Genomic DNA, 19,224 nt, shown 5'->3' on the forward strand with positions numbered 1-19,224 from the left:
CATTCTGGATATGGGCATTTGTACAAGAAGGTCAGCCCTTTTGGCTTCAAACCGAACTGATTCTTCATTATCTAGGTCACCCTCAGCAACAACTCATCAGCATTTGAATTTGGATTTCTCTGCACCTGCTAACCCATCTGTGGGTTGAAATCCCGTGTGCCTTGATACCCTAGATTTGGAATCATGTGAAGGGTGTTGTAATCTATGCCATAATGATACCCTTGTAGAATCTCTATCTATTGGGTCCTTTGCTGGTTTGCTGCTTGAAGTCTCTAATTATAGACATGAGGATCTATATCCCTACGGATCCTTTGAATTGATGGTGCTATTTTTTGAGCCAACGATGGTATGTAGCCTGATGTGCCAAAATTAATCACCTGGTTCTGACCTTGCCTCACTGGCTATTGCACATGCTGCAGTGACGATCCAGGATTATACTACGTCTGATTTGTAGTAGCACCTTGAGCTTGTTTAGTTGAACCCTGAACTGCCTGGACATCATCATTACCAGCTGGTGCTGCTTCTTGATGGCTGGTACCGACTTGATTAGTCCCTTGGGTCGATGGATGTGGAATGTTGTAATAAGCCAGCCCAACTTGACCAACTGGAAACCCATGAATCACCTCTTTCATTGTGTTGTGGAATGTGTCCAAGAAAGCTTCATTATGGCTTGATATGGCATCATGAACAGATTTGTTTACAACTTCCATAAAGAAACGTCTGTCTTTAGCTTCAGCTGTATCTGTCTGCCCGTGTAATAGAACTCTTGGTAGTGGATATTTCTGAACAATTGTATTGTCACGTGTTTTGGTGTAGGACAACAAACACTTGTTCTAAAATTCTTCTATAGCTTTGCTGATAACATCTTTATCTCCATCAGGTAGGTCTTCGTAATGTACCATGAGGATGTCGTTGTTGTTGTGAACCGCCATGACGATTGTGGGGTCCCACCGGACGTGCCAAGAACGTGTGTCGGCATGAAATTTCATCCCGTGCCGAGGGCACATGAGCAAGTCAGAAGGGTCTACTCGATGGTGCTGTAGATCTGCCTAGCTTCAACGCAGGGGTGGTCGATCCTACGTACTCCTCTCGAGACATGCCAGTCATTTTAACCCTACAATTAACAAGGAGAGAAAGTTTATCAGTAATTTAGGGCAGAATGTGCTAGTGTTGCCATACAGTCCCGAATGTGCGGCTCTAAGAGCCGATATGAAAGGAGATCGACTAAATAGTCGATTCCAGCAATATTCATAATAATAAATCAGTTAAAGCTCATGGGGTTGTGTAAGAAGAATCAATTATTGTTCAGGATGAATATCATTATTTAGACAAATATTGGTCAATGGCAATAAGATGTCAACAATAATTGGTTCATGCTAAGCCAATGATCGCAAGTAACCGAACCCCTTTTATATAAAAGAAACAGATCATCATCATTCAACCATTTAATAAAGATAAATCTAATGAACATATTATATCTCATCTATCGCTATGACTAGTGGGGCATGAGGCAGAATCATGCAGGATGTAGAAACAACAATAGACTCGATGATCCTAACTTATTACTAATATCAGTGGGGCACGAGGCAGAATCATGCAGGCCATAATACAATAATAAGATCATGGGGATAACACATCTTTTAACCTATTCCTACTTCAACGATCTCATGACGCGAACTATTCGTGAAAGCACTCGATATCGGCTAAAACAGCCGATTCAGGCATAGCGCACAGTTGAGGTCATGCCTTATCAGGAACGGATCTACCAAGTAACGATCCCCACTCCATGGTGCTAACAGTGGGGTGTGAGGCAGAATCACACAGGCCGTGATAATAGGCTATAGAAAGGTTTTCACTAGCCAATAGATCTACTCAAGACGCAACATGCCTTAACCGCACACTATGCATGATCAAGATTGACATAAAATGGTCGATAAAACATAACTCATTGTTTAAGATAGATTAGACTAGTTTAGATTAACAAACAATGGGTTAAACAAGATATAAGGCTGATCTAGATCAATCTCAATCGGGCGAAGTGATATTACTATAATTAAATAAATAATAGAAGCAATAAGCAATATCAGTAACTTAATGAATCTATCCAAAGGAACGCCACCCTTAGATAGAGCCAATAACTTGACCTTGATCTAGTTCGAGCAGTGGAGGTCGACCGGATCGATGTAGCCTTACTTGAATTAGACAAGAGTAGATAACTAGCTTATACTACAGTCACAGTGCAGGTCGACCGGATCGATGCAGCCATACGAACAGAAGTATAAGCCATGATAGTACTTATAGACAAGCAGTGGAGGTCGACCGGATCGATGTAGCCATACTCGTTGAAGAACTCGCTGAGATCTACTCTACTCCTACTCCTAAGGGATGGCCAGAGCCGAAAAAGGTAAATGACTTGTATTTGATTGATTGTCTCTGTTTTACAATAGCCGAGGTTTGATATTTATACCCAGAACCTACGCATGATTCCTATCTAAGCATGACTCATCAAAGTTTTTGGCCCTAGAGAAAACATTCCTAATTTAAGAGAACTTGGACTCTAATCTTTCCCTTTTTGTAGAGTCCAACATGCCTTGTGGCGGCGCCGATCGTACCCTTTGTCGTTATCTGCTGGCGCTATCTGAAGAAAGCCGATTCTAGTATTGCATTTGAATTAGCTGATACCGACCTGCACGTGATTGATTCCTTGATGACATGATCTTGGGAGCTTTCAAGTCCCTGTGATTCTTCTTCCAAATTTTGGTGTAAACAGCCGTGGACCATGATGATGCCGTGCAGAGCTGGCATTTTCATACACAAGTAGCCCATATGGCATTATACGAGTAGTAGAGGTCTACTACATCGAAGATCACATACTCTGTTCTTGCATTTTCCTAGCCTCCGAAGGACACTAGCACATAGATTTTTCCCAACGCATTGATTTCTTTCCACCAAAACCGATTAGTGGGGAGTCCGAAGGTTGCAACTGGCTTCTACTCAACTTCATTTGGTCGAAGGTGTTAGCAAATATGATATCTGTAGAGCTTCCAAAATCTATCAAAACCCTGCTGATTTCCTAGCCTACTATATTGGCCTTGATTACCATGGCATCAGCATGGGGGTAGCTTTCCAATTGGAGGTCTTGCTCTGAGAACATGATGGGTGTCTTCGATCAATCTGTGCAGCATACTAGACCATGGACTACTATGTTGCTGACAAGTCTAAGATGATCTTTCTTCTATTTTTTTGTCTGGAACTCCATTGAAGAGCCTCCGGCTATTGGCAGTATCATGCCTATTGTAGGCAAGGGTGTGTGTGGGTTAAGCTAGTTTTCTAGGTTGGGCTCATTTTTGGGCGCGACTAGCTGTGGTGGGGGTGGAGGCGGAGGTAATGCTTCCAGTTGTCTATTGTGGGTTTGAGCTGGGTGGTTCGTCTTGATGAATGTTATGTGCGGAGGCCTTGGGTTTATATAGATGAGGTTGGCTTCTACGCGCTAGTTATAGGCCTGCCCTTACTGTGGGTGTTTGGTCGCCATGCGGGTAAGAAGTTAGGGTAGTATGCGGCTGCTAAAGTAGATGGGTGGATTTGATTGGAGTTAAGGCTTGGGTAGATTGGGTAGTATGGCTATTGTGGGGGTGCGGTGAAGGTATGGTTGACTTCTCTTGTGGGTTATTGAGGCAAAGGCTGTGGGTTTACTCTGTTGTTTATCCTCTCTTGAGTTTCTTTCGCATCTAGGCAATCTCAGGTGATGTGCCCTTTGTTCTCTCCATGAAAGAAACAATACTACCTTCGTTGCCTTTGGTCTTGGTTCTTGTTCCACTTCTTCCCTTGATTATATTTCTTGCCTTCGTACTGCTTCTGAGGTGCTTTGTTTGGGACTGCCTCCGGTATCTATTGTCCTTGCTGGCTGCTCCCTTGCTGGTCTATATTGAAGACTTGTTGATCTGGCGCTTGCTGAGGCTATGACTAGCCTTAGCTTCTGTTGCCCCTTTGAGCATTTTTGTTGCTTCCTTGGTGTTGCATGTTCTGATTTAGCTCTTCTAGCCTTCTACGAAGGTTGTTATCAAACCTGCAATATTTCTCAAACTCATTGTACAGTTCCTCTATTGTGCTCAGCTTTTCTCGGGCTAGATGAGTTGTGAAGGCTCCAATGCGCAGACCTTTGATTGTGGCTTCAATTGCCACATCTTCTAGGACATTTTGTGCCTTTGCTTTCAGCTGCACAAATCTCTAAAAATAATCCCTTAGAGCCTCACCTTGATTTTGCTTGTATTGGAACAGGTCCATCGAAGTCAAGGATTCAGTGGTGAAACCTTTAAAGTTGGCTATGATTTTGTCGCGGAGGTCTTCCCAAGAATATACTAAACTTGGCCTCAGCATAGAATACCATGCTAATGCATCACCTTTGGCTCAATAACGAATGACTTGGCGAGGACAGTGTCATTCCCACCTACGGAGGCTACAACTGCCTCGAAACTCATGATGAACTAGCACAGGTCTTATCTCCTATTGAATTTGGGTAGGGTAACGGGTTTGTAAGAGGAAGGCCAGGGTGAGCTTTAGATTCCTTCGGATAACAAAGATTTTGAGTCTATGGTCCTATGGGCTTCTGGTAAGGTGTAAGGTGTGCCAAAGGTTGGTTGAGCAATTTGGCTTGGCGAAGGGTTGGGTTGTATTTGATTTGTAGAGTGGTGTTGGTTGGATGTATTGGAAAGTGGCTGGCTGGGCTACATGCTTTGTATCTCCACCTGCAAGACAACCAACTACTGCCTGATCTCCGCTGCCTGAAGTGACGCCTAAACTGCCCTTTGGTTTACGGCGAAGGTTGTGGCCAACCTATCTCTTTCTTGCTGCGTACTCTGCAACTGGGCTTGGAGTTGTTGAAGCACTTGCTTCGGGGTTGGCTCTTGCGCTGGCTGCTCTTCGATCGCCACTGGCTAATCCTCCGCTACATCCTCTTCTAAGTCTTGATCTTCCATGGCAATAGCATAGGTGCTCTAGGCACTCCTCCTGGGCTTTTCCCTTCTAGAAGGCTTCGGAGGTGCGCTAGCTGAGGCTGCTCTTTTTCTCGCAATTGTGGTTTTTGCTTTGCCTACATGCGGAGGGCACCAATGTTGGGAAATTGGTTCCCAGCAGGGTGTGACGACGGGGGTCTTCGCCTGGGCGAAGGCTCCAGACGATGGTCAGAGAGAAAGTGGGTCCAATGACAATTAGGGTTTCATAAATGCATTCACCAACCTCCTCTTACACAGGGTTTCCCCCTCCTTTTATAGGGCACCCTTTGCTACCATTCTCATTTACATTTTTGTCTTGTGACAGCTAAGGTACATTCCTAGAATATTCCTGCACTAATACGAGCCGCTAGGGGCAATTCAGGCCTTCTGTTTTGGCATCGTCTCTACTTCTTGGGCCTTAGTCGCAGGCCTATGGGGCCCATCTCCGGCCTAGGACCACGGCGTTGTGAAAATCCTCCTTCGATCGACTGGCCTCGCCCGACTCATCTCCGTCTCCACCCTTGTCTCATGAGCCTCCGCCTTGGACCGTGCCCGGGAGCCTTCGCTGCCGTTCCAAGGCCTTCGACACATTGGCGATCAGATGCGAAGACTCCATCTGGGCCCCATGCACATCGCCACATATGCAAACCGTTGTCGTTAGTCGTTGTAGTTTAGAGCGTGGTCTGGCCTCCGCTACTCACATATCCATGTCCCAACAACGGCGTCCAGATGAGAATAAGTGACATGGAAATGAGCAATTAATAAAAAAATGCTAATTCTACCATTAATACATCCGAAAGGCCAGACATCTCACTCCACTCACTGTCGCATGCATCACTCGCCTAAAAAATACCCCTCACGCCTCGCTCCGCTCCGCTCCTGCCCTTACCCCTTCCACACTCCTCATCCCGTGTCGCAGCGCACCAATGCCCAGAATCCTCCCCCACCGGGAGCCCCCAACGGCCGTAGATCTGGCGGCCCTCTCCCCCACCCCAATGAGATCCATGGAGCAAGAGCGAGATTCACTCGCCTCCAGCGAGATCCATGGAGGTGATGCGGCGGTGTTACAGGGGAGTGGGTGGCTCTCCTCCACCTCGGTGTGGCACCCTTCCCACCCCAGCGGTGCCCTTTGTCACCCCGGTGACCGAGCTTCCTCACCCCGGCGGCCATGGCGCTCCTCGCCCACCACCCTCCACCGTCGCCACCGAGCCAAGCCCAATACTAGTGGTGCTCGTGCGCCACCGCTCGCTGTCAGCTCCCAACCCTGACGACTGGAATCGATCGGCCCAGGCTTTCCCTCCCCTATGTTGCAAATATATGTTTTCAGGTGTTTCAGTCATTGCAAAGGTATGTTGCAGGTGTTTTTTATGGATGTTGCAAAAGTAGGAAGGGGAATGTTGCACATGTTGCATATGTTGCAATTGTTTTAGAAACATGTTGAAAGCGTTTATTCAAAATATTTCATCTGTTTTCAGACGTATGTTGTAATCGTTTTTTATTTGGATGTTGCATATGTTTTTACTCATATGTTGCAACAGTGTGTTCTAAATGTTTCATCTGTTTCGGCCTTTATGTTGCAGTAAGTGTTTTTTCATGTTGCAATTATTTTATCTGGATGTTGGATATGTTTTCAACACATGTTGCAAGCATATGTTTCAAAGTGCAGACCGCTGGCATTGGTGTCCATGAGGGCGGGCGGGGCCAAGCCGTGGCCACCAACGCATGGAGGCACAGACCGCGTGGTGTTTTTGTGGAAGAGGTGGGGCCAAGTCTTCCGGGCTTCCTAGAAGAGATGTGCGCCGCGCCGATGTGGAAGAGACGAGGGTGAATCATCCGAGCAGCGTGGGCAGTGGATCTAAAGCGGACGGTTCGGATGCGAGCGTAGGAAACGGAGCTGGCACGGCGGCGCGCGAGTCCAAGCGGACGGGGCGGAGCAGCAGCGGGCGTCCGGATGGACGCGGGCCTCTGGGCGAACGGGCGCTAGTCAATCCGAAAAAAAGGCAGGCAAAGTTGTCATGCCACGCGTATGTCCAAAGAGAGTCGCCGGCGTCGTGTTTGTAGCATTATCGCTTTTTAGGGCAAACACAAAAAAATTTGTTCCACAATTAAGACGCAGACAAGCCAACCTCAGTCCCATCCCTTTTCTGTTCGTGTCTCATCGGTCTAATGACACAGATACCTATCTACCGATCTGTTGTGATTTCATTTAATATAAAATGACGCCTCTTGAGACGGAGGCTGGGATCTGCTCGCAGCAATCGGCTTTCCGCTTCCACGTGCATGCAGCGCAGGGAGCAAGTCAGCAACACGGGGGAGAAAGTGGCAACCGATGGAATCATTCCATTCGGGGCCAGTCCACAGATTTTTTATTTTATTTTACCACAAGCGGGTAGTAAGGAGTATATTTCTTTTTACGCTCCGTCCTTGAGTTCCCTTTGTTGGGCGCACTCTGTTTTGTTGAACAGCATAGGGAAACTGAAATATTTGCAGTGAGCTTTTGTTTCGGAACAAATGGCCTTATCTATGCGACTACCAGTGATCTAGTTGCGCGTCTAGTCAATGAATAGAATCCAAACACTAACTGATCGGTGATCGATTGATAGCATAATAGTTGGAGGCTAATGCTACGGCAGCTAGGGATTCAGTGAGATTTACTGCAACGCTCGCAGCCAGCCGCTTCCGCTTTCATGTGCAAATGGCGGCAATGGGGGAACAACACGGTTGAATCATTGTGTTTGGTGCTAGTCCACTGATCGTTTTCACCGGAAGCGGGTGGGAATCGGCCGCGAATAGGGCCCTTGTGCACTCATCAACACCGGCGATGAAGTAAGGAGTATTCGTTTTACGCTCCGTGTAGTTCTCGAGTTCTTTTTGTCGGCACACTCTGTTTTGTTGGACAGAGTATTAACTAAAACTTAAATATTTGCAGTGATGCTTTCTATCAGAATGACTATAATAGTGATATAGTTGCGCATCTAGTCAATGAATAGAATCCAAACAGTAACCGACTGGTGGTCGATTGATTGCATGAGGGTGTTTGGTCACATCACTAGCTATATGGTTTAGGGCGTGTTTAGATGCAAAAAATTTTGGGTTTTGGCTACTGTAGCACTTTCGTTTGTATTTGGCAATTAGTGTCTAATTATGGACTAATTAGATTCGAAAGTTTCGTCTCGCAATTTCTCACCCAACAGTGCAATTAGTTTTTTTTCATCTACATTTAGTACTCCATGCATATGCCGCAAGATTCGATGTGATGGGTACTGTGCAAAAAATTTTGGGAACTAAACAGGCTGTTAGTTCATATTGTGTTTGCATGAATTTTGTGTTCCCATCTACGTACGTTGAGGACAATGAAGCAGGCGAATATTGTTATTGATGAAGGCCGGACAGCAAGTACTTATATATTCAGCTCATCATTGCTGAACTATGCTTACTAATATTATGTTTATAGAACCATGCTGTTTGGCACGACTTCTAATCATGAACAGGCGATGCCGAACAAGCTCATACATATACTGTGCAGAATGATGACTACCAATCCAATCCAAGCGCTGCACATAGGGCAAAAATTTCATGTCAGTTGCAACCTCCTCTCATCCTCTGGACTCTTTAGAGCAACACAAGGACCTATATAATTCCTTATTTCATGCCGGGAACTGGGGAATTCTCATGAACAGACTCCCAACATATAGGTATCTCCTATGTTCAGAAAAGAGCACCTAGCTAGGCATAGAATGTATGAGGCGCATGCCCCCCTCGCTAGTCCTTTGTTCTGATCAAACAACATGCTGAGCTGGTATATGCTGAATAAAATCACTCGTGGTGCCGTGTACCAAGCACATGCATCCATTGAACACTTCCCAGGAGGGTGCCCCATGAAAGAGACTGCAAAACCATTAAACCACACACACCCATCTCGACGTGTTTTTTTCCATAGACTGCACATATAGACTCTACTAGCTTGTTACTATATCCAACACAACACCAAATGTATAAGAGTTCGTCGTATATACTGTAGTGCATATGGTATATAGTACTAGAGTCCAACGCGTACTGATTTACCAATGTTGTTACGAAGACAATCATTTATGCACGTGAACCAGCTTTAATTTGTAGTGGTTGTTTGTTAGGTATACATGCAATACAAAAATTATTGTACGATGTTTGAGCATGGCCGATATATGGACCACTCTACTCTACCCCCATATGGTCTGTCTGTATCTCACAGCAGCATTGCAACAATATGGATCAACATCCCATTATATATATATAGAACTACTGTTCTGCAGTTAGCCATAGAATAACTTATTCTGTGGCTACTTTGAGTTACGATAGTTACTATGCTAATTTACGAGATTACAGTAACTCCTAACTAAGTGATTTACTATAACATTATGGTAAATATCACCGTGAGTTGTAGTAACACGAGTATCATAAATGTATATTCATGTTATCGTAAATTGGTACAAACATTATTGTAAATCAAGGTGACTATAGAATAAGTTATTCTATGGCCGGCTGCAGAATAGCCTTATATATATATATATATATATATATATATATATATATATATATATATATATATATATATATATATATATATATATATCGGATCTATATTTAATACTAAGATCCAAATAAAACAAACCCATGTCTATTATGGTCTGTCTAAGTCGTTTATATGTTACATATTAGTAACTCCATTCTAATACAACTTTTTTTGGATAAATGGAGGATTTTATTAATTCACGATCAACACGTTGAGTTGATACAAAAAATATGAACCCACTCCCGACTTCTGCAAAAAGCACACACAGCCAGAACAAAAACAAAAGGATACAACTAACAAGTGAGTAAACTATGTGGTCAGTGCAGGACAAAGGATATAGATGTTCTGTGGCCTGCCTTGATCCTATTGTTGTTGAAACTTATCGGGATCTGCAGTTGGATCAGCAGACACTTCTCCACCACATAGGCCTCCTCGGATGGATGGACATGGACCCTCGTAAGCACACCCACATTCTCGGTTGCCACACGAGATGGTATGACAAACGCTCATAATGAATGCAAACATGCATTAGTGTTCAAATGTTGAAGAATTATTTAGGTTGAGCACAACTATCCATGTTAACCTAGGGTTTTTCATTTAAAAGCCCTTTATTTGATTTAATAATAGCACATATGACAACTTATTTGTTGTAGTGGCAGTTTAATTTATATATAACAATAGAGTGTTCATATTTAATTTTCATGGACCACGTTGAACTAGTACAGTTTAGGAAAAATAAGGATTTCATCATTAAGAGCAATTGACCACTTATTGTGCAGTTAATAATAAGCACAAATAAATCCATGACAAAAGCTATAAATGGTCTGAAACTTTTTAGCAAAGCATATACAGATAAAAATAACTTATGCCAAAATTTTCAAGATTTTTACATAAATAAATGAGTCTATAAAAATTGTATAACATATACTAAATATTGATTTTTGCAGAGAGTGGATATGTTAGTTTTTGTAGTTTCTGATTTTTTATCATGTAGATCTCAGCAGGACAAGACTAGCAAAACTAGTTTTTGCCATTTTTGGGGTTTTCAACATTTAGTTATGTATTTTATGATATCTACAACAATTATACTATTTTCTAAAATGCATATATCATTTACATGGGCAAAATATTCTTTTGAACCAACCAAACCTAGCCACAGTCTATGATAGGTGGTACCACAGTCAACAACACAGTGCATAGGCATGCACCCATGCCTATGATGGTGGTCAATGGCGATTTCTTGTTGTTGGTGACGTCGTTGGTGATGGGGTCCACCGATGAGCTCCTCGTGAACATGCATACATCTAATGGGTTCTCGACGAGGATTAGGATAGCTAGTGAGCTCGGCCACGACATGGAAGCGTGTAGCACAATGGCGAAGCGATGTTCCACCATCTCCTATATCAACAACACAACGAGAGACAATGTATGATCATCGTAGGATCAATAGCAGTTGAATGGTATGGGAATTGGTAAAAGAGATCAAGCATAATGGGCTGGCCACAATGGTGGAGTTGCTCATTGTGTTTATCAAACAAGACGATATTTTCAGGTATAACTCTCGACGAGAGCTATCCCAGGTGGCTTCACAACATTCATGTGAACTCATAGGGCAAGAGAAATTGTAAGAGGGTAGTGTGATAACGATGAATTACATGGGCAGATCAAGCACGATCGGTGGTGGTCTAAAATAGGCAAGACTAGCGCAAGAGGGGCTCTAGCTTGTGCTTGAGCATGCCAGGTACGTAACTATGTGTAGGAGTGTGCAAGAGCAGTGGGAGGGGTAGCAGCATTTGACGGTGCCCGATGAAGCATGCACTCGAGATGCTAGAAGCACTTACTTAGGTTCAACTTCAAAGTTTCCTGGTTCCATCCCTCAATTCTCTCATTTCAAGTGTAAGTAACCTGATCGGCCTTAAGAAAGAACATTCATGGATCATAGCTCAACCAAATTGCTTTAAGGCTTGAGATATAGTTGGGTTTGTGGGTTGGTTGGAGTTGTTTTGTGCAGTATTGGGGTTGCATGGTTGAGGTGCTGGTATTGAAGAGTGAACGCTTTGGTTTGTTCGGAGGCTTTTGATCTTTGCTTGGAGGGGCATCAGTTGTTGCCTCATCATCTCTACAATCTGATGGGCTGTGAGAGTGGCCCTTTGGTTAGTGTGGTGAGGCTTGTTAACCTATTTCTTTTCCGCTGCATCTCCTCTGCAAATCGTCCTGAAGTTGTTGCAACTATTGCTCTGGTGTGAGCGGCTCTGTTGCTCGCTGGTAGCAGCGCCTTCGGGTCCCAGATCTTCAAGGGCCATGTTGGGTTCAGGCTGCTCATTGGGCGGTTCTATGACTTTTGCACAGGGCGTGAGTTGTATGTGCTTCGGGTACTGCGACGTGTCACTGGGTTTGGTGGCACGACTCTCTTCCTTTTGGGTCGCATGCCAGGTGTTGCTTCGACCAACCATAGTTGACGGTAAATTTTTTTGACCGAAGTCAGCAGGGGAAACCCCAACTTTTTTTATAATTTTTTTTTATTTCAGACTTGTTTAATTCGCTATCATGGTGTCTCGAACCCAGGCCTTTTGGATGCTACTCACATGCTCTAACCACTAGGCTAGAGGCCCTTTCGCAATGGACGGCAATATTGGTGAGGCCTCCTCTCGAGGGTGGGGCTTTCGCAACAGGAGCACAAATCACATGAAAAAAGACAGAGTTTGGTGGGATAATAAACTCTGTCTTTACTATTACGTTGGTTTCCCTTTTATAGGGTACGGACACATCTTTTCGCCTTCCTGGGAATACCCTCCACCTATACAGGATATTCCTGAAATCTTTAATGTTATAGACACAAGGGTACGAGGAACATTTCCTCCTTTTAATTGCTTTACATAGATGGGCTTCTCCCTTCATGGGTCGTGGGCTCTAATACCCCGACTAGGGAACCTCGACTAGTCATGCATGCCCTGTCATGGCCCTTTGACAACCTTTGAATGTCCATAAGGAATCATGGTCCGACAAAGACTCGTCGCGCCATTTCAGGCGAAGAAGGCTTTGTCACCCCCAACCTCCCCCCCTCCCGCACCGACCCACCACCCAAGGCTCCCTTGACCTTCGGCAGCCTGCTCTGCCCGAAGGCTAGCTTTCTTGCCCCTCAGCCTCTGGAGGGGTGCTCCGGTCCACAGCTAGCATGAAAGTGCAACACATACATAGAAAAGAGTTAGCCTCGAGAAACCCTTAGGGCTAGGGCTCCGCTGCCAACATATAACTAGAGCGATATAATACCCACGAAACTTTAATGCTTGCATGCACTATAATACATGACAAAGGGAGTACTTTGTATAAAATTGTGTTTATAATACCTAGGAAACTTGAATGCTTAAATGCATATTCATATTTGTCGTATAGTGTAAAGATATGATTTGGTCTAGCTTTTTTGAATTATGATGGAATAGGATTAGTTAGGGTATATGAAGGGATATAATTTCCGCGACCATGCTGAGGAATTGAATACTTTCGTATTATATATAGGAAAATTTTCTTTACCGATCAAAATCACGGCCAGCAAACTCGATCAACAAAACTTTTGTTTCGGTTTCTATATGTTCCCTTTATTTTCTCTCTATCTATTAATTATTACACCGCCTGTGAGGCCGTGAGTCCCATCAATTCCATGTGCATGCATAGCAGCCTCAAATAATGTATGCAAGGCTTTAATTTCCCTTGCTAGCCACACCCACACATAATGTGTGCTGGTGCGCCAGCCGTAGATGAAACTGACGGCCGACAAAGGCAAGGACCGATCATATACAGTACAAATATGACAGCTAGCTTTATTTGATGCTCTTGCAACATGTTTATATATAGGAAAAACAACTCAATTTCGTGTGTTTTACTTTGTTAATAATAATGTAGTTGGAATTTGCATTGACCTTTGGTATGCACATATCACTATACTCTAGCTGGACGCTGATAGGATGATATGCATCCATGCATGATGCGTGTGTGTTTATGCTTACGTGGGGGATAGTGACAGCAGATAAATCCAACAAATGTTTCTTGCGTAGATTTGTTTGCATATGAAAGAAGAAAAAGTTACGAACTATTTTAATTTTAACCGAATTTATAGAAAAGACCACCAATATTTATGATACTAAATTAGCATCACCCGATAAATCCATGAATTTTAAATATGGTATATAATGATTTTACATGAAAACAAGTGAAAATATTTGAAGCTTCATATTTTACTAATCATAGGTTTATTCTGACACCACTTACTGTGACTATTAGCATCGGTCGGTATAGCGTTATCGCGACCGATCATCAGTCGCTATAATGACTTATACGACTCCAGAAGAGTCGCTACAGATTCGTTGTAGTATAGTGAAAAGGAAATGGTACACTGAGTAGTACATTTCATAAGTAGCAGGACAAAAACTAACAAGAGCCTTTTTACCGTCTTTGGAAGGTTTAGGGAGCTACCACACTCCAAATTGATGTGTATATACAGGGCAATGTAAGGACCATAATATCAATTAGTATACACTGTACCGGTAGTACACCACTCAGCGTGTATATATGTGTGTACACATTTCGATCGGTTGCACAATTGTTGTTTGCATATATCGATCATGCACTACCGGAGACGGCTTCTTTGTCGAGTGTTCCAGACTTTGCGGAGTGCGTTTTATCAGGCACTCGGCAAAGAGGCTGTTTGCCGAGTGTCAGAGAGAAAGCACTCGACAAACAACTGACACTCGGCAAAGAGGTGGTTTGTCGAGTGCCGAGCACTCAGCAAACAACGGGCACTCGGCAAAGAGGTGGTTTGCCGAGTGCTCGGCACTCGGCAAATAATAACACTCGATAAAGAGGTGGTTTGCCGAGTGTCAGGATAAGACACTCGGCAAAGGGCCGCCTCCGTTAACGGCCGGTAGGCGCCGTTAATCCTTTGCCGAGTGTCTTATCCTGACACTCGACAAAGAGGCTCATTTGCCGAGTGTTATTTTTTTGACACTCGGTAAACCATATTTTTTTCACTTTTGACCTCCAAACTTTTTTTGCAGTCCTCATACAATATCTGGTACTCCATGTTCCAATGTGGCACATTTCTCGGACTTTTTCTATATTTCTTTAATTTATTTCATTTAATTGATTTTTTTGGATAATTCAAATTATAACCGCTAGTCATTCAAATAATGAAAAAAATGAATGAAAAAATGATATTCATGTTATTTAGTATAATGTGAGGCCTATCGAGGAGCAGACCACTAATTTCGAACATTTTGTTCACGAAACATGAGCACAAACTTGCGGTCGAGTTATTTTTAAATTCTATAAAAAACAAACGAAGTCCAAAAATTATGAAACTTGTCAAGATGTCAAGATATCATATGTGGAGGCTGTGATAAAAAAGTACGAAGGTTTCGCGCAAGTTGTCACGTACGATGCTTGCAAACCGAAGAATCTCCGAAGATGTTTCATGATTTCGTGAAGAGGGCGACGAGGTGGTAAGCATCGTACGTGACAAAATTACGCGAAACCTCCTCAATTTTTTATCACAGCCTCCACATATGATATCTTGATATCTTGACAAGGTTATTGGTTTTCAAACTTCATTTGCTTTTTATAGGATTTAAAAACAACTCGATCGTAAGTTCGTGGTCATGTTTCGTGAACAAGATGTTCGAAATTGGTGGTCTGTTCCTGGATACGGCCTCACATTATACTAAATAAAATGAATATCATTTTTCTATTTATTTTTTTCATTATTCGAATGACTAGCAGTTATATTTTGAATTATCTAAGAAAATTTAATTAAATGAAATAAATTAAAAAAATATAGAAATAGTCCGAAAAATGTTCCACATTGGAATATGGAGTACCAGGTATTGTATGAGGACTGCAGAAAAAGTTTGAAGGTTAAAAGTAAAAAAAAATATGGTTTACCGAGTGTCAAAAAATGACACTCGGCAAAGCAGGGCGGCTGGCACTCGGCAAAGATTCTTTAATTTTTTTTAAAAAAACTCCTCTTTACCGAGTGCTAGACCGGTTGGTACTCGGCAAAGAATTTAAAAAAATTAAAAAATACTTTGCCGAGTGCCAGATCGGGGGTACTCGGCAAAGAATTTTTTTTAAAAAAACCCTTCTTTGTCGAGTGCTAGGCCGGGTGGCACTCTGCAAAAAATTAAAAAAACCTTTGCCGAGTGCTAGATCGGGGGCACTCGGCAAAGAATTAAAAAAATTAAAAAAAACTTTGCCGAGTGCCAGATCGGGGGCACTCGACAAAGGAGGAATTTAACCCCGCCGGCTGGGCTGGCCCACGCACACTGGACACACGCACGCACACACGCACGCGCCAGCGCCGCCGCCGCCCGCGCCAGCGCCGCCACCTGCACCGTGCCACCGGAGGAGGAGGAGAAAGAGAGGAGGAGGAGGAAGGAGGAAGAGAAGGAGGCCACCGAAGCAATGGCGCCTTCGCATCCGGCCATCTCGGTCGCCATTCTGTAGTGGTGAGCCCCTATGCCATCTCCGCCTGATGGATGTGGATGCATGAATAGATTAAGATGTCCTGGTTAGGGTGTCTTCGTGGATGCTGGTTATGGTGCATAGTTGCAAATCTGAGGTTTAGCATGGATAGATTGTGGATGCATGGATTGATGTTTGTCATAAATTAATATAGCTTATGGAATATATTAGTAATGGGATACAGATCCTGAATTTGTAATCCCTGATCCTTGTTTATCCCGATTACGTTGCTAGGTGTTCCTTACATAATCTTGTGCATGTCGGCCATCGCGCCGTTGGTTTTCTTGCAGATTTTGGAAACCTCACTGTGCAGGGAAGGTGCTGCCAAAATTTTGTATTGACAGTTTTATGTTTCTTTTTTCGTAGAGAAGAGCCCGTTGGAGCGAAGCTAGAGTACCTCGGCGACCCCGATCTCCTTTCTCGCCACTGCGGGTCTGCCTGCACCGCGTCGCCTCGCCACTGCACCGACCCACCATGGCCCTGCTAGTCTGACTCCACCACCACCCTAGGTATAACCCCTCTTTCCATATCATGGTCGTAGATCACGTAACCCAGTTAGGCGTCTCCCGTTCGAAAGAGATACGGTTGGAAATATGCAGATATTTCTATATCTAAAACCGTATCTGTTTTGAATTATCCACATTTTTGGACAGCCCACGGATGCGTAGGTGGGGTTAGTTTCCATGGTCTGCTCTGATCCGAGATAGAGTTTCGGCATCATCTCCCTTTTGTTCTCCGGATACACACTCTCCCTAGCAGGATGTGTATTTGGAGAACAGCGGGGAGGTACTGCCAAAATTCTATCTCGGATAGGAGTAGAGCATGGGAACTAACCTCATCTACAGATCCTCGCATGGGATTAGGACCTGTCCTCACCTATTAGATAGTAGGAACATCATGTAGATGCAATTGATGTTTATAATACTCGTCGCTATATATGTTAGAGGATGGAGGACCATAAGTGGATGTACATGGGCCGCACAAATTAGGGTTAGGTAACCAATGAATGGATCGACAAGACCAATGCTTTCTTGGAATAGGCATTTGACGTGGCTGCTAAAGGAGCGAGTAAAATTTGTTGTCCCTGCAGCAAATGTGCAAATAGGAAAAGACAAACGAAGAAGGTCATGGGGAACATCTTTGGAAGAATGGATTTACGGCAGACTATACCTGGTGGGTCTACCATGGTGAAGCTGATCGTATGAGAGAGGAGGTGGTGAGACCACGTGTCGAGGATTATGATGCTGATGCCGGGGTAGCAGACATGTTAAATGACTATCACGAGGCACAGTTTGATGAAGGACGTACGGAGGAGGAGCCAGAGGCAACCGCAAAGGCGTTCTACGACATGTTTGCCGCGGCACAGAAACCCCTTCATGTCCAGATAAAGGTTTCTCAACTGGATGTCATTGGATGCATAATGGCATTAAAGTCCCAGTATAGCCTGAGTCGAGACGCCTTCGATGGTATGTTGACAGTTATTGGCAGCTTGCTTTCGGAGGGTCACCTTCTGCCAAAGAGCATGCACAAGTCATAGAAACTCCTTTGTCTACATAAGATGCCATATGAGCAGATACATGCTTGCCCGAAGGGGTGTGTCCTATTTAGGAAAGAATGCATGAAAGCAAAGTAATGTCCAAAGTGTAAATCCTCTAGGTTCCTAGAGGTAGATTCTGGTGATGGCCAGAAGAGGCAGCTTGATATTCCCGTGACAATTCTACGGCACCTTCCATTCATACTGAGGATCCAACGGCTATATATGACTGAGGAATCCGCAAAACAGATGACATGGCACAAAAATGGCAAACGATACAATCCTGACAGGATGGTACATGCATCCAATGGTGAAGCATGGACCCACTTTGATGGCATTCATCATGAGAAAGCTAAAGAGGCTCGTAATGTACGTGTTGCGCTAGCAATAGATGGGTTCAATCCTTATGGAATGATAGCTACCCCATACACATGTTGGCCCGTGTTTGTTATCCCCCTCAATCTCCCCCCCCGGCGTATGCTTTCAATGACAGAACGTATTCTTGTCGTTGATAATTCTGGACACCCGAGGAATAATATGGGTGTGTTCATGGAGCCTGTGATTGATGAATTGATCCGTGCTTGGGAGGAAGGGGTATGGACATACGACCGAGCTACAAAGAAAAACTTTAAAATGCATGTTTGGTACCACTACTCCCTGCATGACTTCCTAGCGTATGGGATATTCTGCGCCTGGTGTGTTCACAGGAAGTTCCCATGCCCAGTATGCAAGGAAGGTCTGAGGTTCATTTGGTTGCAGAAGGGTAGCAAGTATTTATCGTTTGACAAACATCGGCAATTCCTCCCTCTTGACCATGTATTCAGACAAGACATCAAGAACTTTATGAAAGGTGTCGTAGTGACAGACCCTACACCACCGATAATGACTGGTGACACGGTTCGTGAACAGATAGATGGTCTCGTGGTCAATCCAGAAGGTAGTTTTGTGGGATATGGAGAGCAACATATGTGGACTCATAAGTCGGGCTTGACTCGGCTCCCCTATTTTGATGACCTTCTCCTTCCACACAACATTGATGTAATGCACACTAAAAAGAATGTTGCCGAGGAACTTTGAGCAACAATCATGCACATTCCTGACAAGTCAAAGGACAACGTTAAGGCTAGAGTAGATCTGGCAACGTTATGCGATAGACCAAACCAACATATGAAGCCTCCTAGTCGCGGCAAGACATGGAGAAGGCCTAAGGCCGATTTTATCTTGAGCAAGCCCCAAAGGAGAGAAGTACTAGAATGGTACTTCTATTTGCAATTGTGGTTGACGATGATGGAGTACTTGGATTGCTTATGAACTTATTTGTGATATATTGTGAGACATGTGACGTTTATGATATATATATGTGGTGTTGGTGATATATATGTGCTGCTGATGATATATATGTGATGTTGATGATGTTTGTTATATATATCTTCTGTTTGTTTGGATGTGATGCAAAAAATAAATCAAAAAGGTTGTTTTCAGTCACTTTGCCGAGTGCAATGGCCATAACACTCGGCAAAGTGACTACCTGGGAACATGCTTTGCCGAGTGCAATGGCCATTGCACTCGGCAAACATCACAGATTTACCGAGTGCCACGGGCCAGGCACTCGACAAAGGTGGCCTGTTTGCCGA

At 43.8% G+C, this 19,224-nt stretch overlaps 1 protein-coding gene across 1 annotated transcript in view; it reads right to left on the reverse strand.

The window, feature by feature from the left end:
* Positions 1–16,019, reverse strand: part of LOC136461650 (uncharacterized) — a 28,092-nt gene extending 12,073 nt beyond the window's left edge. The window contains exon 1 of the mRNA XM_066460943.1: positions 15,880–16,019. Within this exon, the coding sequence (XP_066317040.1) occupies positions 15,880–16,019 (140 nt within the window). The remainder of the gene's footprint in view (positions 1–15,879) is intronic.
* Between the last annotated feature and the right edge of the window lie 3,205 nt (positions 16,020–19,224).

This window comes from Miscanthus floridulus, chromosome 1 (genome assembly GCF_019320115.1).
Source record: "Miscanthus floridulus cultivar M001 chromosome 1, ASM1932011v1, whole genome shotgun sequence".
Lineage (NCBI taxonomy): Eukaryota > Viridiplantae > Streptophyta > Magnoliopsida > Poales > Poaceae > Miscanthus > Miscanthus floridulus.